This window comes from Nilaparvata lugens, chromosome 4, assembly GCF_014356525.2.
Source record: "Nilaparvata lugens isolate BPH chromosome 4, ASM1435652v1, whole genome shotgun sequence".
NCBI lineage: Eukaryota > Metazoa > Arthropoda > Insecta > Hemiptera > Delphacidae > Nilaparvata > Nilaparvata lugens.
This window is the reverse complement of record NC_052507.1, coordinates 28,199,158-28,221,187: the sequence shown is the minus strand read 5'-3', so window position 1 is coordinate 28,221,187 and position 22,030 is coordinate 28,199,158. Positions and strand designations below refer to the sequence as shown.

At 34.3% G+C, this 22,030-nt stretch overlaps 1 protein-coding gene across 1 annotated transcript in view; it reads left to right on the top strand.

Moving 5' to 3' along the window:
- The window catches only part of LOC111051948 (ets DNA-binding protein pokkuri), a 47,459-nt gene that overhangs the window by 655 nt on the left and 24,774 nt on the right, over positions 1-22,030 (top strand). Inside the window, exons 2-7 of the mRNA XM_039427275.1 lie at positions 536-863; positions 9,351-9,456; positions 9,831-9,890; positions 11,865-12,017; positions 18,422-18,581; positions 19,459-19,587. Of these exons, the coding sequence (XP_039283209.1) occupies positions 726-863; positions 9,351-9,456; positions 9,831-9,890; positions 11,865-12,017; positions 18,422-18,581; positions 19,459-19,587 (746 nt within the window). The 5' untranslated portion in view covers positions 536-725. The remainder of the gene's footprint in view (positions 1-535; positions 864-9,350; positions 9,457-9,830; positions 9,891-11,864; positions 12,018-18,421; positions 18,582-19,458; positions 19,588-22,030) is intronic.

Below are 22,030 nucleotides of genomic sequence, written 5' to 3'. Positions count from 1 at the left end.
AGTAAATTGTTAATGTTCATGAGCAGGACACCTTAAATCAATACAATAACATTATTTTAGTTAATACTCCTATTTGACAGGAATACTGTAGCTCCAAATTTTGGAAACACCCAATGATCTCTTGTACAGTTAATGAACCAAATAGAAATTGATTCATGGTAATTCAGTAACGTCTAATTTACAAATGTCATAATGAAGATAAATCAATCAAAGTTTGACAACCTGAACAGAAGGAGTTCTCAGAGACAATAATTATAATGAATTGTCATTTTCCCATCAGAAAATATACACGCATACAATGCAAATTATATCAATGAGCAAAACATTTTACTAGTTAAGAGACTTGTAGTTTCATCTCTTATCAAAATGGCTCTTGTTTTTCTTATCAAAATATCTTCAATAAACGTTACCCATATAATGAAGAAGTAAAAAATTTCACTCGTTCACTGTACGAGCTGAAAACTGTTACCTCGATACACTATACTGTTCAGAACTTAAACTTTATCAGAATACTCTAATATTAACTCAATTCTAGGTTTACAAATAATTGAAAGCAATATAATATGATAATAAACTGATTGAAAACTCTAGAATCCACATAATGAATAGTGTCGTGCTAATTGTAAAGACAATGTGTTGAAAGAAACATTACAATATTGTGGTGATAGTCACTTTTAAATTTTTGAAAACATCATGAACGACAGTGGTATAATTGCTGAACGGCAATGCTGAGTCTACCTATAAGTTCGCAGCAGCATCATGCGTCCAACAGCAGCACCAATAGCAGCAACGGCAATCAGCAGCTGCTGAGTGTCTCTCCAAGGCGCGATGCTGATAGGAGACCTCACACAATTGCTGACGAGGTAAGCTCGCCAAAGATGATTCAAATCTCATAGATGAGTCGAGTTCATACATAATATCAATGTACAATTAAATAACAAGATTCAATTATAATAACAACAAAAATGAATTCAACTAGAAGAAATAATTATATACCTACTGGTATTAATATAGTTATTATGGTATGGTATTACTTTAATGATATAGTTATTATACCTAGTGGTATTTTCATAACATTCAGTCTATGGTTCCTTCTTGATTTTTGCTCATAATCATATCTTTATAATCGTCGAAACGTTCAGTAGGCTACTTATACAGGCACCAATCACAGTCAGAAAACCCAATTATCTAAATAAGATTAAGACTGAAGCCATTTATTATTAATTGGGAATTTGAGATACATTTCTTCTAATATGGGAGAGAAAGTGTTGGAATGAGAATCTTGAAAGGATTTTGTTTCCAAAATCTAGAATGTTTATCAACGGTTCAAACTATTGACTAGAAGGTATACAATGTAGACTTGACAGGCGTCTTGAGATGTGGTCTGAGAATAGAAAAATCTGGTCTGAAGGTGTGAATAGATGTGGTCTGATTCATTACAAATCATTGAAAAGATTATTGTGAGAGTACTATAGATTTAATATGATTGAAACAGCAATGTCTGTTCCGAGATATTGATGAGATGACAGCAATCATGAAGCCATGAAGAGAAATTCATTTCACATCCAATATAATCTAAAGCGATGCTGTACCAGATACCATTCGTTATAAAAGCAGATATCATAATGGAAGCTAAGGATTAGTGATGTAAAAGAATTGAGGTAATAATGGAAGTTAATAAATCAGCAATAATATGGAACAAAGAGAAAAACCTAAAAGGCGTGATTTTATTCCATTTTAGTTCTGTTAGATGGAAAATTCATTCTATATTATCAAACTTTCCATTACCAATAATTATCACTATTCATACCGTAATAAAAAAAGGAAAGATTGACTCTTAAGTGATATCTATTATTCGATATCCATTTAAAAATGGTTGGAAGTGATTCTCTATAAGATGTTTCAGTATAATTTGATCAATTCCCTCAAAATTCCGTTATACTGTTATAGTATCACACTTCACGGGGAGGAAATTTTCTCGAAGTTGTAAAGTTCTTCGTATTGAAGAATAAGAAGAACCTGCATTCACATGATACTGAAGAATGGAGGCCACTATGAATTCTTCGTTTCTTCTCATACAGGACTCTTTTATTACTTTTCCATATTATCATCATCATCATCATCGTCATCATCATCATCATCATCATCATCATCATCATCATCATCATCATCAAACTCATCCTAGTTATCTGAACCAGATAAAAACTCTTCTACCACTTAATTATCCTCAATTGAACTTGAAATGTCTGGCCTTTCACCTTCTACGATTATTTATATACTGATTTTATTTACATGATTCCAATTTGGTATGATTGGCACTCTATCGGTTCTAATAAGTATAAAGATTTGTAAAAGAATCACAGCCTTATGAATGCTATATATACCGCTGTTCCTCTAGTATAATCGATTGGGAGAATCTAGACATGGAAATTTATTTTAAGCGAGATAGCCAGTCAGAAATTTGGTTGAGATATGAAATTTCTGAATATTCCATAATTCCTTAATAATTTTACTATACAAGACATTGAACTCCTAAGTCGATATCAAAGTGAAACGTTTGTTGTACTTCATCTCATTCTGTTTTATCTTGAATAAACGAAGAAGTCCCTGTAAAGTGATTGTGGCTGGTCGAGGCACTTAGAAGCTGGCTCTACGGGTGGTCTCTCTACTGTTCAGGGTGCCAGCTCACATTGACTAAGTTCCTTGCAATAACCTAGCCACTGAGCCAAACCCCTCCATGGTCAGGACCTATCAAGGTCCCTTCAGTGAAGTCGTTGCACTGATTACAGTCTATAGGAAATAGAGACAGAAGCTATGGGAATAATACTTTGAAAATACTAATCAAAATTGAAAGGATTGTTGCCCCGAAAACAGACTATTACTATGGAAGTTACAGAAACAATACTTGAAAAAGTATACATCATCTCGCTATCACAAAGTATTAGAATTTACAGCGATTTGTTTTCCAATTTTTTGAAATCCTATTCTTGATAATTTTCCAAATAATTTGATAACAGGAATTGAGAATTCCAATTTCGAGCTTTTCTTCTTAAATTGGAACAAATCAAGGATAGTTTAATATTTGTTAAGTAATTCGTAATGTGCCTAAGAAAATACATAAGGATTCCCATTGAGGAGAAAGTTCACTCATCTTGAATTTCCACCAAAAAACCTGCAAGTAATTTGAAGTCAACTACATGCAATTGATTGGAGTTGATATAAAATTTGAATCGTTCTGATATTTTTATCTACTTATTCCTGATGGCAGCTGTAGAACTCCGAATAAAATCAATGAATTTTATAATGGTTTTAGTAGGAGAGGAAGGATGGCTAGGAGGATTGATGATGGTGTCACATCCATAATATTATTATCCTACAGTTACTGTGAAAAGTGACCATTCCTGCACTGATTACAGAACGCAAATAATCACTTTTCCGTTCTAGTGCGCAAAGTATTACTTTGCGTACTCTTAATACTTTGCGTATTATCTTGCAGCCATCCCAATCAGCTGTTGACATTGTTGGCGTGTATTTTGAATGCGAATTTGTTCTATCTATATTTTTTCTGATTTTCAAATGAATAAAATAAATATTATTTTTTTCATTCATAAATTGATTGGTTGAAAAATTATTTAGAAATTAAGATTTACTCAAAATTATTAAAATTAATTGGATTAATTCAATTTTTTATTTGAATAGATTATTGATTATTAATTTTCGATTGGATTATCAAGTTTAAAATAAATTAAATTTGTTATTAATAACAAAATTATACAGACAAACATTTGATGGATTTCAGCCATCATTTTACTTATAATCAACAACTTCTCATATTCATTGGTAACTGTAGGAAAAATTTAATGTGAGATACGTGAGCAAAGTTCCTCTGCTGCACTCAAGAAACCATTCTGCCATCGCCTACGGCTCGTGCGTAACCGTTTCTTCCGGTGCAGCGAACTGTCAATTTGCGCACTAGTTGCACAAATAACTATTTCAAGATTGATCTTCTTCAGGGAAGAAGAAAAGTACTCAAAAGTACTTTTGAGAAGAAGAAAAGTAATCAAAAGTACTTTTCTTCAGTACTCAATTTCTGGGAATTCATTCAAAATTTTTTATACATGACCATTGAATTACCTTCAAGTGTAAAGAAAATAGTGTCCCTCTCTCTATGCAAGTGTGTTGGATAAAAAAGTCAACTAGGAGGGTTGAATAATAAATGAAATAAACAAATAGAAGCATCACATTTCGAGTACACTAGACATCAGATAGGCCTACTAGTGAAGTCTATAGTCTGTAGCTATTGGAGGGTGATCGACCCTTGGGTTTAGGACTAGGGCTAGGGCCTACTCACGCTGTGCATTAGTGACGACATGACAGGGAGGGAGAGAGAGGGTGTGGGAGGAGAGTGCCAAATTGACCTCCATTCACAGCTTCTTGCTTCCTCACAACCAAACTTCGTCTTGTAGGTCCCGGAAAAATCGAATCCAATTTGATGGTGACAAATTTGACAGCTTCCAAAGAGATGAACTCATTGACTTCACTGAACGTTTCGCAGAGGTTTTCCGGAACGTATGAATGTAATTCTCATAGTTTTCTGGCTAAAATGGAATTTGAAGATTGTGTTATCTTTTCTCTATGATCAAACAGTCTATAGTTAGTGTTAATTCTTTATAATTCCTTTACATAAGTTGATTACAATAGGATAAAGGGATTCATAATCGAAATAGTTTGCTACTTGAAAACGATTAGTTTAGAAAACTTCTATAGTCTCAGGATCTCCTTTACTCCCTCATTACTGAATTAAGGGAGATTTCCTGGATCTGAATTACATCTTCAAGGCTTGAGCTATTAATGACAACGAAATCAGTCTTTGGCCAGTGGAGTACTAGCCTACTGTATTGAATTAAAGTCGTTCATTGATTCAATGAATCAAAGATACTTTCTGTGTAGTTGAGAAGTTGATATTGTGGTAATTATTCATATCGAATTAAAAAGACTAAGAAATTGTCAAAAACTACAGATTTATTGATACTTAGAAAGACCGGTTTCGGTTATTACACCATTGTCAATCTCTGATAAACTAAAACTAAATACAAGAGCAGCAGAATTTATATTAGTAGGCGAGTACAGCTATTGGTCAAGGGCATGAACGCCTGCCATTGGCCCAGCTAGACAGTCTCCTCCCACTCAACGGTGTGACAAAATGGAGGCTTAAGCAACATTCCATAACAAATAATCACAAGTTCACAGTTAAGGAGAATGTTGAGTTTCTGCATGTTAATAACAAAGGCAAATCTTTGAATATTCTAGAGGCTTTAGAAATAACAAGAGTAATTAAGGAAAATTCTCAGTATAGTTTAAAAACCAGATTCATTTCAACCAATACAACACTACGAATTTATTTTTATCATAAAATTGTAAGCATAGTCAATAGTTTTTCCATTTACATATTTGTTTTATTATCTTTCACACTTGTTTTCTTGGTTCTTATTTTCTACTGAAAGTAAATTTTGTAATCATGGCGATTCTGTTGCTTAAGCCACCATTTTGTCACACAGTTGAGTGGGAGGAGACTGTCTAGCTGGGCAATAGCAGTACTCGCCTACTAGTATAAATTCTGCTGCTCTTGTATTTAGTTTTAGTTTATCAGAGATTGATAATGGTGTAATAACCGAAACCGGTCTTTCTAAGTATCAATAAATCTGTGGTTTTTGACAATTTCTTAGTCTTTTATTTCATTCAATCAAAGATACATTTTTCTATGAAAGAGAAGAAAAATTGACTCATATGAAACTAGAAAGAGGTTTCCTAAGAAAATTTGAAACATCAAAAATCAGTCTTTATGAAGTAAGCTAACTGACTAGTGCATCACTTATCTGATTGTTCAAAAAGAAATATTGAATAATAGAAGTAAATAAGAACTTGTAACATTTTAATTTTTTGAGCTTCATAATTGAGAGACTTTCATAATGGATGTTTCTCATTCAGAAAATGTTTACAGTAAGTTATCCTAGTTGCTTCCAATAATAACTCTATCAAATCTACTAATTTCAAATATAGTCTATAGAAAAAGTATCTAGTGTTGGAATAGTATTATGAAACTTGCAAAATTGTGCTATACGGCACTATGCACTTCTGGCATAAGTACATCTTGATAATAAAGACTGCAGGGATAAAATGGAGAAAATGGATGTGGAACAAGTTGAAATTGAATGTTGAAAACTCGTTAATAAATTAGGCGCGCTAAATGACGCCCAAATGTCGCTCGCATGGCTTTCAGGGCAGAGCTCTGTAAAACGTGGTTGGTGGTAAGACGGCGAAGATTTCGCGGGCTTTCAGATTAGATGAGATGTGTTGGCGGCCGCGTGGCCAGGAAATGACGTCATCCCGCACCGGAAGCCGCGATGGAGGCGCGTGCCGCTTTTGGCGGGAAACGGTAAGGAAACGCGGCGGGAAATAGCGCCTTCTGCTCAAACCGCCTCACAGCTCCCAAATATCACCCGCCACATCCATCCATTGAGGATATTGTACTTAATTTGACGAAGATGAGCAAGCACTCCCACTTTCAACCAAACAGCAATATCTCAATTTGAATGGTTTTCTATCTTCGACATACTATGAGGATTAAGAATTGTAATGTGTTTTCGAAAACAGCATTTCTCATCATCTTCAAAATTCTTAGCGCCAAAACTCACGCACAGATTAGGCTCACTAGTAGTAGGCTGTTGTCTTGATGAATACAATATTTGTTACATTTTTCTCATAATCATCTTTAAAACTACAATGGTTGCAAGCACCAACAAACTCAGCTCTCTTCCAGTATAAGTGAATCCACCGACTTAACAATAATAATTGAAAGACATTTCTGTAAATGTCAAGTTCACTGTAACTGAAATGATATCTATTTGAAATTCTATAAAACAGGTAAAAGTAAATTCAATTTTTATAATTGGAAACATATAAAATGCTATAAAATAATTGGCTATAAAATAAAATGCGAATTTTCTAGTGAGAATAGATAGGACAATATCAGTTCTTATAGAGCTCGATGCTGGATGAACAATGATCATGAAAGTGGTGCTGAATAAACAGTATTTTCACATTTTTATCGAGGTGATACCTGTCGTAGATAAAAGAGAAGAGATAGAGAAGTGATAAAGTTCATCTCTGAGATCTTTCAGCCGAATCTTGTATACTTATTACCTCCAATAATCTCGGAATAGCTATGAAACGATTGATGAAGTACTTGATTTGAACTATCACAATGCAGGATACACATCATAGTAGATAGTAGTCATTTTTTGGCAACAAATCATTGACATTCAAGCTGACTTTTAATCCCAGTTGACATTCAAGCTTTATAAACCACAGTTAAACTGACAATTATCAAGGTTAACAGGAAAGAAAAATTACTTTACTGATTCTAAGCATCTTCACCTTGCGTGGGGTCGTTGTGAAATGAGGGATGGAACCTGTTCGGAATTGTTAATTTCCTCTCAACTCAGAACATTATTAGCACAAGGGGTTTGAAAGTTGAAATAATAAACTTAACAGTCTAAGGGTGAACCTACTGTTTAACTTTTCTCTCTTCAGCAGATAGTTCTGATGATGACATTTTCAGAGGAAAAAATCATGATGAGAAAAAGTGTTCAATCAATTCCAATTGAAGGGTGACAACGAGGGAGAGAAAATGTGAACAGTGATTGAATTATTTGTTTGAAAAAATAGTCGTGTTTCGAGTCAAGAAAAATGATTCCAAAGATTATAAACTGGATTTTTTAGCATCTTCTGTTATTCTAATGTGTTGATAATCCAGATTCTACACACAATCCTATATTGAGCCTATATCATACATTTGGTTCATTTCCTACATGGGCTACACTTGATTAATAAATATTTTGTCGGGTAAAAGAAACGAGACGGAGCCGCACTACCTGTACACTGGGTTATTGTTCCAAAAAGGATCATCCTCTAACTCTCAACTAGCATACTATATTGTCCTCTCATTCCGCTTCATTACCCTCATTAGTGGCCCCGTTTCTTGAAGGCAATAATTCTAGCTTGTAGCACCAACTTATATATTACTTAGCACCTTACATCTGTTACTTGTATTTTCTACAATTATTGAATTTAAATCAGTGATCCAATTCTTGTAATTGTGTTATACCCTATGGTTCATTTGATGAAACTCAACTTGCTCTCAAGCTGTATACATACCAACTTGATTTACATACAAGTTCGATACTATTGAACGTACGATTTTTGGCGTCCTTTCAAATTCTATAAGATTGAACACAACTTGACAAACATATTAAATAATGTGTATCATGTGTTTGTCAAGTTCCATTCAATATAGTAGGATCTTTACACACCAATCACTTTTGACTGAATTTGTACTCATCATCGATAGTAATGTGTGTGTTTATCCAATCACTGTAGGCTAACACTGGTTTACAGCTTACAGCTGAAAGAGCATTTAAGTAACCAGACTGGTGCACGAAAATAATAACAATATTGGCGACCACTGAAGGGCCTCTAGAACTTCTACCTGTCCATTCATTGTTTTCGGCGGCCCCGTCTCTTTTCTTTAGCACATTTAGTCAATTGAAGCAGTACTTCTCTAATTTAGGATTCTAAACAGTTGTAAAAAATGATCTAAAGACGAATAGCTAATACATTGAGGAAGAATCCATCAATGTATTGAATCAACAACTTATATTATTCTACGTTACAGCTTCTTCTTATACCAATTCACTGTGGATTAAGCATTATTAAAGCCATGAGCAAAACTAATATTTTTTTGTCATAGTCATTCAATTTCAGTTGTTTTACATCCATGAAATCAAGCTTGTAAACAGCTGATTGTAGAACAAATAGACATATGATTCTCATTACAGCATACTGTACTGTAATAAAATAATATGTTTTCTTTACAGTTGAGTATGTTTCCTAGTTCCGAGTTTGGAACAACAAAACTGCCGCCTTTTAGCGCTCCAGATTGATGTTTGGTCAACTACAATCAAGAAATTCCTGATTCGAAACTTGTAAACTAGGTTATGTTTATAGAATGCATGTAGTAATGTCAGCACAAGAAGGTAATGTTTTCTGTTTCTTAACTATTCTCTTCTAGATTATTATGACAAAAAATAGTGTAAGTTACTTGGACGTGAATGTCTTTTGCATTGCTCGAATGAAATTCTAGTCTCGGCTAACGCCTCGACTAGAAACATCATTCTCGCCTGCAAAACGGCCCTTCCCGTCCTTGTGACTCAAGATACTATTACAGAATCTTCAATCTAAGATCATTATTATTATTATTGATAGGAGAAATTTCTTCTGATTTTTTGCAGGAACGAGTTTTCAGATCTGAGGCTGGGAGTATAAACTGCAAACAACCGCTGCATGCTCTTCTGTCTCTTCATTCCGATAGAAACTCCTTGTCACCTCCCCATCAAGGTGAGTCCATTGAATTACAAATTATTGTTGAAATATTACATTGTGAAGGTACTGATGAATTGATTGATATCTTGTAATTGAAGACGAAATTGAAGTTCACAAAAGCTCAAAATATGAAATAATAAATCGAAATAAGGATATTTTGGTTCTAAAAATATATTTTAATTGGCTCAATTTCTTAGAAGGATAGCTCATTAAATGCATAATTTAGAAACTTCTGGTGTTTCATAAATAGTATCTCTCTTGGGAATAGTATAGAAAAACGATGATTTATTCAATTATCATGTCTTTTTTTCTCCAAATAATAATAAATTATATTTAATGAACCAGTGAAAAGTTGCGAGTGACTGTCTTAGTTTTTATTATCATTTCAGGAGATGGGTCAATATTCGACTACAGACATAACCCACACCAAGACTCGTGGCTTCATGATGGTAAGCATTTTCAACAACATCTCAAAAATTCAATGTCATTTTCTTTGTAACGGTTGAGTAAAAAAAGTTGACGGTTTTTCAATAGTTCTGCAGTTAGATTTTTATTGATATGAGAATCATGCACTTTTGAGTCAGGAGACATGAGTGGGCAATTAGTATCATTATCCTAATTTTGGCCAGAAGTTACAATTGAATGGGTATGTAACATCATTGGATAAAAATGGATATGCATTGATTTTTCCCCTCAACTACCATTCTTTACTTTCATTTGGAAGTTCTCCTTCACTATAATGTTCATCCGTGCTGTTTTGATATTGGTAGCGGAGTTTATTACTTGTTATTGGAATAGCATTTTATTCTATCTAGATCATTGGTCATGTCAATTCGAAAGATCGTTCACTGTAGGTTCACTGACACGATTACTGTTATGGAATGAACAAGATGATGAATGGTTAGTCATTGAGTTCAATTCATTCAAGATCAATGGAAGTCACACACACTGGGGTGTGAACCCGTGAACTACAAAGGTAATTCATTAGTAAGGAGTTGTTGATGTTCTACAAGATAGGTGGAGCGAGTGAAGAAGATCAGTTGAGTCAATTAATTAGCCGGTTGACATGGACATGGCTAGGTGGCGTTGCGCACTCATCGCTGGGGGTGGAAAAGTTTTCAGCGGGGGGAACAATAAGAGACGAAACCATCTTTTGTCACTGGTTCGGTAATGGGAGGAGACACTAGCACGCACATGCTCGTACCAACACATTCGCACCAGAAACTCTTGGACTTGTCGTTAGTTGGCTTTGGGTTAGCTGCTAATCACACTAATGGCCAGTCAACAGTTAGCCCTAATCGTTTACCCTACTTCAATATAGCAGTCTAATAACGATCGGCTCAAAGGCAAGATGAGACGCCGTGAAAACCTACAGGGAAAGTGGGTTGTTGAGGGTGAACGGGAGACTAAATGAAAAGCTCAGGATATTTTCAGTCATATTGTTCACAGAATAAAATTCAATAATTTTACTTCTTAACCTACTAAATCATAAGATGAATGAAAAAGTTCGTTCATGGCAACTGGCAAGTTATAAGACAAGTAGAATAATTGATTATGATAACGGATGATTGAATAATCTGAAAAGAAGTACAATATTATTTATCAAATGTAGAAACATATAGATTATAATGATTATTAAGGTGAGGATTTGAGGTTCCTCAACCTAGCTTTATTTCGATTATTCCGTACACCTCACATAACTCTTAAATCAAACACCGATACACTTTTTCAATCTATAGATTTTTCATCTCATTTCTCAAGCTGAAATTCGTATTACTTCTATTTTTGAATTTCAGTTCTACATAATATGAAACTCCACTACTATTACACTACCATACTGCAACAAAAATACAGCATCAAAATTTAAGCTGGTAAAATTTGCCCAAAAATTAATTTCTACAGTCACTTCCATTGGACGAATCAAAAAGTTCTTCATGAACTTCATGAAAGTTGCTTTATAGTCAAGATTCAGGAGTATCACAAGATATTAAGAAAATATCACAATATCAAGGGGAAAGGTTAGCATCACATTAGTATATAAATGGACTATTCAGCACATTTGACGAATTACCATAGAGAAACAATAGCGTAAGAAACAAAACTTATGCTATTGTTCCTCTATGGTATTATATTCCGTGGCTTTGAGTTGCTATGGTACTGAGGCAAAACTTCAAGCGGTTTAAGAAGCAAGTGATCAAGAGTATCAAAACTACCAATAAACTTCCGCATTGAAGCCACAAGGCCACAAGGTATACTACTATGAGTTGATCAATATACTTAGCGAAAAAAAATATTGACTAAGCTATTAATATTGGTGCAAGACATTCAAAAATGTTATGAATTATCAATTTTTAATAATGCTATGTTGTTAATTATTATTTATATGAATTTAGCAATAAATTTGATTTGTTCTTTGTTCAAAGGTAGTAGCTGTGAGTCTTCAGATGGAAGTGAGACCTACAGCACAGGAACTGCGACTACTTCAACACCAGTTGATCTGCAACAGCATCAGAATCACCAAGAGTTGAGCTCTCCAAATTCACAGTTGAGATGTTCCAATTCAACTCTGTCACCGGGTAAGAATTGAAGCCATTCTCTCTTATTTACTCGCTTGCCATATTATGGAACATCAAAATAATTATATTATCTTCTTCAAACTGCATGCTTTCCAGTGATGATTTTTATTGCTCAACTCCTAGCCCAAATAAAAACATACATGAAAGCCTGGAGCGAGAGAAAACCTGTGTGTGTGATGTGTGGGTGTAATGAAAAGAAGGGAGAGGGAGTAGTAGAGAATGTAAAGGCGCATGTGAGCCTTTATTTCGAGTTGAATGTGCCATAATCTTTCAAACTTGTATCAAAACGAACAATTGTTTGCCAAACACACACGTTGCTAAATCTAATAACACTGGTGATCGTCATCGATTTAATAAACTTCTCCATGTGAAGCGTAAATATTGACGGTTCGGTATTTCCCTAGGCAACAATTATTATCATTATTGCAGCTTGAATGGAGCCGTACCCCAGTAGTTATACTTTTCAATAAGGGATGTTTTCAATTAATGCACATCCATTGTTTGAACGCCTTCATACTTGCTGGAGTTCCTAGTAATTCATATCCACTGTGTGTACATTGTTGTCATATTGGATTATTTTGTAATTTTTTTGTTGAAAATATTGAATTGACCCAGGCCTATTCAGTCAGCTAGAACTGAAGTTTGTAAACTTGCTAAATGGCCTTTTCAAATCAACAACGGCATTTGTTATTTGCAATCAATTACAACACATATTCTTATACTTGCAACTATAGATTCATGTAGGTGCTATTTACATGGCTTATGAATAGTTGAATAAAATAGGTAACTTACAATATCCTTCATGGAATGGAATATGAACTTGCTTTTGTTTAGTTAGTGGAAGCCCTATCTCTATCAATAAATGTATTATCAAATCAAGGTTTAAAATGTGTGTTGTACTAGTTGTGCTACATAGCAGAGTTCTTTTGGCTTTGAATATTATTTTTCACAGGACCGGTGAAAACAACTGTTTTTTATTTTTTGGATGAAGCACAAATACAATATTTAGAAAAGATAAATGAAAGAAATAAAACTCTACGGTAATAGTGGGAGGTTAACATGCTAGACAAGACATAGTCCAGTCAAATGGTCATTTTTCAGGAAACAGCCCCGAAAGAATTTCTCTCAACGGTCCTATATGTATTTTGGGGCGCTGAATTCGAATCTGAAATATGCTGTAACGCTTCAAATATGATTCACCCCTTTAACCCCCAAAATTTGTGACTTTCAATTTTCCCATTTAATCTCGAAAACTTTGAGTTTCTCAAGAAAAATCATTCTCGACAAAATTTAATATATTAAAAAATATTCTCGGCAACATTTGAAAACTTAAACATTTTTAAAATTTAAAATAAAATTTCCAATAAATTAAGTGGTCGCGCAGGACTCTACAATTTTTGGATCCGGAGAACCTTCAATCTACGAATCTTCAAAAAAGGGGTATTTTTTAAGGGTCTTTCAAAATTAATCATTATATATCTATTGTAATAGAGCTGTATAGTAAGATTTAATTTCGAAGTCAGCATCATTCTGATGACATTGGTTTGCTATCCCCTTGTCCGTCACTAGTCAAAGCAGCTCTATCTTTTTCAACTCCACACCGTTGCCAAATTATTTCTAGGCTGGAAAGAAATAAAATTAGCTAACAGAATATTCATACATAGATGTGCCAGAATGACTTGAATCATAGCCACCTCTAACTATTAGAACTATAAGAACTCTAACTAACTATTAGAACTCTAACTATTAGCTTACATAAGGTGGTGGAAAAAGAACAACTAGATACGTCTTAGACCGTCCATCATTTCTACTATAGCTTGGGGCTACTATTAATCTTTACTTTCTGCTACTCACTGAAGTGAAACTCAACAAGCCTAAAGGGTGAGGACAACACACTTGCATCCTCAAATAGTCCACATTACGATTCGATCAAATAATGATGAAGTAATTAAATTCAATTTCTAATTTTTATACTCATTTCTAATCTTTATCATTAATTGAATTGCGTGGATAATTACATTGAAAAATCCGATGAAAGTTGGTTACAATGAAAAATATTCCCACATTCATTTGAAGAATGAATTTTTTATTGACTCCACCGCTCGACCAAAGCCCCCTCAGACTGCTCAATAATTGAAAAGCATTTTATTTGAACGAGTTAAAATTGCTTTATATTCATGGGATTATGTAGAATAAAGAATGGTGATTAGAAATTAAACATGATCTGGAACCAATGGAAAATTTTTGTACATCCTGAAATTATTTTTGATACAATGAATATTTTCAATATGCAATCAGGCTACATAATTGATTAATTGCTCCCGCATTCAGTGGAAAATTAAGCTCTGGGTTGATGGAAACTTTTATAAAATTTTATGAGCAAGTATTAATTCCATGCTTGCTGTATATGTCATCTAGCTATTTCAAATGCGATTACTCTCAAACCTAAACATTCATTTTTAATAGGTTACAAATTATTTACTGACACTTTTTTTGTCAAGATTAATAATTCTCATGCCCAATTACGATGATATTGATGTGAATTGATAAATTTTAAATTTCATGACCCACGAGATATTCCATCAAAATCACTTAATTTATTTCTCTCCTTTCGCGACTTTCACAAGAGTATGCTGCACAATTTATATGAAGAAGAATTAGACTATTTTAAGTGCACAAAGAGTCTTGTTCAATATATTTTTAGTATATTCCATGAATCTGGAACAAAATTACAATCCATCCAGAATGAAATATGTTTAATAACTTATGGAAAAATGGAAATAGAGACTCCTGTCGAATAATAGCTCAGCTATGGCAACATTAGCTCCAATAAATTGAAACTCAACACTTTGAAACAAGGTCCACTATAGATAGAGGTCATGACACCAATACTAATTTTGGATCGAGACTCAATAAGTCTATTCTATTATATATATGCTATCAAAATACTACACTACACATACAATAATATTATACTAGACTACATTATTTATATTAATATCACGTCAACTGTTCATCAACTCAGGCAAACAGCAAGAAAACAAACTCTTCCAGAATACAGAAGCATGAATATGGCCGCGTGTTCAGACCTCTTTCTATATACCTTGCTTTGAAAGTTCAACACTTCAATAATTGTTAAGGTTTCTGTTAGAAGCAGTAAGTTAGATCGAAGACAAGATCATTAACTGAAAGACATCTAATCTGTTTATGAATATATGAAAAAAATATATAATTCCAATACTCATAGAAATATAGATTCATCTTGCACTTGTACTGTGTTGAAAAGTCAGTTCTCTCATCGAGTTTTAAAATAAAGAAAGGTAAGCCCTGAACATTTTCATTCTCTTGAGACCAAAAGATCGCCGAAATTTGATTCGCTCGAGCAAAATAAGTTGAAAATCAAGCATTCAAGTGTACAACAGATATGTAGCCGAAGAGTGGATATGTTTGGAGAAATATTGTAAGTATGGGATTAAGAAAGAAGGCGAATATGTAAGAAGTGGTAACCGGGAAGGAGAACGTATGACGAAAGTCAGTGAGCGGTTGGAGGCGGCGAGGGGCGGCGAGGAGCGGTGGTTATTGACGGGAGGCGGCGTCCTTGCCTGGTTTGCAATCACCGACAGATTTCTGACAAAGCAGCGCTTGATAAGTTCTCAGCGGGTGGTCGCGACAACCTCAAAAGCGCTCTCATCCCCCCCCTCACCACTAAATAACACACTTTGAGCAGCATGTGTGCCCTCCCCTCTCCCTATCTACTATTTTTTAAACAGATTTTTCCCAACCCATCAACCTCCTGCTCCTTAGGAGATGTCATTTCTGCGAAGACGGTTCCAAGACGGTCCAGGGAGTCATCGAGCAACTGTCTTTGAGAGACAACACACGGCTCACCCCTCTCTACATTCTTTGACGATCGATAAGAGTATCTTTGAGAATGGTTTGTCATCTTGTCGAAATGAATAGAGATCAGTTAGTGATGCTACCAGGAATTCAAGAATTATCATTTATCGATGAGCCACATGTAGAGGAAGAGCTTTGACCTATGATGCTGATATAATCACTAATCCAAGTGAAAAACCATAAATTTGTAATGATTACCACATGACAAGAAACATTAGGAAGTTTTTGTAACAAAATTACCATAATTCAATTTTAACCTGGAAACAAAGCCAATTATATTGTACATTATTCTATGTGTCAAAAAAATATCGACAGAATTAATAAGCAGTCAGTAAAGAAATAATCTCACGGCAAAAAATGATTGCATTGTCGTTAAGTAAGTAAGAATCACAAGAGATTAGCTCAAATTTATTACTCTCTCAATCAAGTATTGAATAGTTGGATTATAGATTACTAATCTAAAGAGTTACACATCTCCAAATGTGAAAACAATCAATTAAAATTTAATTATTTCTCCTCAGTGTTGGATTATAAATTCTATTTCAATGATTTAAGTTTGAAAATAATAATCTGAAGGAACAAAACACAGCATGTATATCTTCTTGAACATGATATTGTTGGTGTATTGTGTTTTGAGAATGATTTATTCTCCTGTATCCTTTCTATATTGCCGATACTCAACTCTAATATGTCCCATAACTGGTTCAAAGTTCCGAGTTGATAAAAGTATTAAATTATACAAAATAATATAAGTCAGTGATCATCAGTTTATTCGATGTCAAAGTAAGTTTATTTGATCTAAAAAGTATATGGAATATCAATCGAAAAAATATCATAAAATATAATAGGGATGCTCCATCGAGAAAGTCAGCCACCTCAACTATCAGGAATCGACTTGCATTCCAGTTCAGTTACTACGAAATCAGTGTGCCGACATCTCTGTAACTCAGATTCAGTTTGATTGATGACACATCGCCACATTAGTTTCGTGTGTTTATAAATATGCGTGACTCGATTTCACAGAGGGTTGTTATACAGCATAAAGCATCACTGGCGAAGTAGAGGATCACCCTCAGACTGCTCTCATTGTGAACTGATTCCAGAATTATCACCCCTGGGTCACAGGAGCGCATCTTTTATTCATCAGCCTCTCTTGAATGAATCTATTGGAGAGAGGAGTAGGCTATTTGATACGCGTATTTTGACAGAATATGTGGAGTGGAGCCCCATCTCTGCGGTGCATCTCCATTCACTATCACTTCATCTTTTTTCCAACCCATCACTCACCTCACATAACAAACTAGCATTATTCTTCTCGAAACCATGAATTATTACTTATTAAAAAGCATTAATAAAAAGTTTAACCAATATTGTGAATGTCTAGTTTGATTTTAAAATGTTGGATTTTTTAATTCAAATTATAGAAAAGAATTTTAGGATTCAAATTGTATTGTACTTTTTCTAGTTCACCAAACTTTTCCGAAAATGACACCTCCATCCAAAGAGACACATAATTACACATCCATAGAATACACATTTTATATACACATAAAAAATCAATTATTGATAAATCAGATATCATAGGTTCTCAATAAATTATGTAATTGCTTCGCAATTATTTGGAATTTACCTACTATTAAGCTAAGCAATGCCTCATTTTATTTAGCCTACTACTGACAATTCTAAATCTCATAGAATAATAATGATATGGGCAATTCCAAATTATTAGATTTTCTTCGTGAATTACTATCGTCATACCAGTTGGAAAAGTGAGAGCTCATTTCAAAAGAAATAAGAGGTGCATATAAATAGCTTCTCTGAAACAATGGATGTATTCTGAAATCAAAGAGTTTAATGGATATTTTTATAAGGAGCTTGTCCAAGTGATATTGTGATAGGAATTTAAGAAATATTTTTCGACTCATAAACTGAAAGTGAATGGCACAAAAGCCTGTTGAATTTAAATCGTGATTAAATTCCACGAGAACAAATCAGGGAAGGTTTTTCTGAGAAGAAGGCTTCTCTGATTGGCTCTCGTGGCATTTAATCGAGATCAAAAGTTAACGGACTTTTGTGCAACCGGGTGAATGATTGATCTATTTTGGTGATTTTTTATAAATTGCAATTATCAGCTAGTTAAAGGAAATACCATCTATCATTTATGATTTTGCTAACAAATAGTTTATGATCTGATTCTGATTCTGACATTTCATTCATGCTCCTCATCCATCCCGGATGTTCTCTTTTCCTAAGAATAGACTGTGATACACTTTATTTAAATAACAATTAAATAATGCTGCTTCGGCAGTACATCATAGACTCATATTCGAACAATTCGTTCAGTTTATCAATTCGACATAATCCAGACACAAAGCATATTCCTACATAAGCAAAGTTTCCTCGCAAGGCTGACTTGCATGTGAATCTATCGAAAATTCCACTCGAGTCGCAACGATGCGGGATGATGATTGAGATGAGTAGGCCTATGAATGTTTGATTTGTTGCAGTTTGTTCGGTGAAGGTGGAATCGCTGCCCGCTGATGACTGCTGTGCAAGAACCCCGGCCTTACTCTACTCATCTCACTTCAACAACCCCCACCACAACAATGACAGTGACAACAATGGCATCAGAATACCACCAACCACCGCTCATTATCAAGCAACCAGGTAAGTGTCTTATCAAGTATAAAATCAATTGTTTCAATTCAATTTTTCCATTCACTCTACTACCCATTACACAAATCTTCAAATTATTCACAATATACTTATAAATTTAGAGCTCATATTTTCGATGAAACAACACATTTTTACTTCATTCTCATTCATTATCAAAACACTTCAACAAATAAATATATAACAATTTTTACAATTTCTAGTGTTTGATTATTCAGTATCAAACTCAAATAGTACTTTCCCAAGTCAACGAAATTCATCAAAGTAGAATGAATATTAGAACTAAAAACTCAAACTTTTGGAAAACTGGAATGTGGTGATGGTGATGGAGCAATTTTATCTATATTATTTATATATTACAAATTTATTTATTTATTTATTAGGTTAGCACAAACAATACAATGATCGGAAAAGAAGAAACAGATTATTGCCCAAAACTTTTTCAATTTCCCAATTTAGTTTCAAATTGTCCAAATATTATACATGGGTTATGTCATAGCCACCCCTAATACAAGGCCGAGGCCTACAATATTGCAACGTCGCAGTGTAGGCCTAAAATCTGATACATGATTGGTGAAGAAGATTTAAAAAAATACCAGCTGATATTTTTCACCAATCATGTATTAGATTGTAGGCCTACGCTGCGACGTTGCAATATCGTAGGCCGCGGCCTTGTATTAGAGGTGACTATGGTTATGTCCATTTCAAATTAAATTGTATCTATTACTATTCTCGCGTATACTATTCCTCCACGAAGTCTGTATTTCTGTGTGTGTACAGCGATTCAATCAATCATAATATCAATATACAACAGGGATAGAGAAAATGATTATTATCAACAATAAAGTATAGAATGTTTTGATTTTTTCAGTGATGTAAGCAGTGGCAATAACGGTGTGCGTTTTCCACCATCTTCATCCGTAGCTTCAAACCTTCTACTAGGCAACAGTCCCAGGTGTACCTCATCCTTTTTCGGATTCCATTCTAATAATAGTGCAAGGTAAGACTCAGCAATACTTTATTGTTCAATCTAGAATAATAAATAATAAAATATTTGCTGCTATGATCATTTGATAACTGTTCAATTTTGTTCATTAATCTTAAGGAGGCAAATAAGTGTCCTTGAGGAGTTTATCAATGGAGATGATTATACATTAGTCAAACAGGTGAATCAGTGAATTTAGAGTCAGCTTATTAGGAAATGTGGATAAAAGACTTACCGGTCGATACTTCGTACTTCCATATAATTATTAGAGAAATGTTCCATTGAGCGACCTACAAATTAAAACAATGCTTACTACAAACACTCTTAAAACCCCGTGTGAAAAAACTCATATTCATACGATGTAAAATGTAGATTATCTATTCTGTAGATTCAGCTTGATGTAACTATTGCATTAATTCAGTAAACATCAAACAAAAGCTTTGTACGATCACAGTTTGTAAAAATCTTATTGAATTCTACTAATCACACATTAGAGATGAATGGAATGTGGTCATTCGTAACACATAGGGGATACAGGCCAACTTCAGCTATTGCATATTCATACGGCATTAAAATTGTGCCAGCAAACAGAGCCTACGTTCTCCCCTCCGCCCGCGTCATCCCCCCCCCCACCAAGCAAAGTCCTAAGCACCTCTCATCAAGCAAATGAGCGCAATGAAATTTTAAAAAGGCCGCAGCTCACTGGCCTCTCGCTGCCCTCTTGTTGGCAATGAAGTTTTAAGGAGTAATGAAGGACTGTCACTGATGTTTCTGTTTATTACTGTGGTGCTACCCCATTCTCCGTCCATCAAGCTTCACTCGCGCATATTTGGAAACTATAGATTGATGATACAAATTAATAAAAACAATTCAAGTTGTTAATGACCTCATTAATGACCTATGGTCGAAACTACTCGTTGCAATATTTTAAATAATAAAGGGTACTACAAGTTTTCATATTGTTTTTATTAATTTGTAAAAAAAGTAGCCCATTCAAGTGAAGTATTTTTAGATGATACAATTATGCTCAATTGTAAGGAAGGATTAACATTAAGTTATTTTTCCTCATTTAATGCGAATTAAATATTTCTGATTGAGAGGAAGGTAGAAAGAATTTTTCATTTATCAAGTTGAAACTTGTAATAGACAAAATATTAATGAATGATATTGTTGTAAATAAAATAAATAAATTCTAAATTTGAGGAAAGGGTAGATTTTAATCAATCATCCTCTCATTCTTTAATTAATTGTAGAGAGTAGTAATAATATCCCCATCGTAAAATATAGTGTTTTATTTGTAAAAACCAATTCATTAATGGAAGACTTAATCGACTTGACTGGTAGCATCAATATCAACAAATATCAGCTTAATATCACGAGTCATGTGAAGATGTAATTAATAGTTAAATAGCACCTAATGATTCGAAGTTCACCAAAATAGCCAGGAAAGAACCGAGTTGGGGAATGAGTTACGGCGAGTTTGGCAAATGAGAAGAGCAGCCTAGTAGAGACGACCGAGATTCTAGAAACAGAAAAAAGATTAGACGTAAGCTCCTTAGAACGGTCCGGCTCAGGCATTTTGCGTCGACCTTTTCGGCAAAGTCGGCGTAACAATTTTATGCTTGGCCGTGTCCGAAAACTAAGTGGTCATTGCATATTTATTAGACGCCTGCACGTGTTGTCAGATCCATTACGACCATCATCATCACCAACACAACAGTTTGTTGCTTATGGAGGCTGCTGCTTGCTGAAGAGTCAGATGCAAGAGTTTGAAGAGATTAGAACGGCTACCGGAAGTACACGGCACTCACTCACTCACGCACCGCGTCGCCTTCCAATCTTAAAGAAGTACTCAATTTTCACCTCTCATTCTGCAACTTGCTCATTGGGTTACAGTTACTCAAACATAGTTCGGTCATTGCGAGATTCATTGGAGGATTGGAGATGACTGATGATTCAGGGTTGCAACATAAATTTGAATAATATTCCATTGAAAGAATGATTTTTAGTAGTGTATATTCCCTTAATTTTACTTGTTAAAAAATATGCAAATAACTATTCTGTTTTGAGAGATTGGTTTCCACAACATATCAGTGTCCAGTAGATTGTCTTTTGTGTAGATTGCTTCTTTATATGGAGGGGAAAAGTTGCAAAGGTGAAATATTGGTGAATTGATGAATATGTTGTAAGATAAGGTGATCATAGGATAAAAGATAAATCACCGGGTTCGAGTTCATCAACCCTATATTGAAGAATGAAATCTCTCAGGAATAAGGAATCAATTTACGAAACTTTATTAACGAAATTAGTTCTACTATAGGCCTACTTCAAATTACGAAACAGTATCAGTTATGTGACGATAAACTCGTAGAATTCGTAGTATGTTCAAATTAATCTGAATGAATGGATTCAATGAAACGATAGAATTAATTATGCAACCCCCAAATCTTGGACTTCT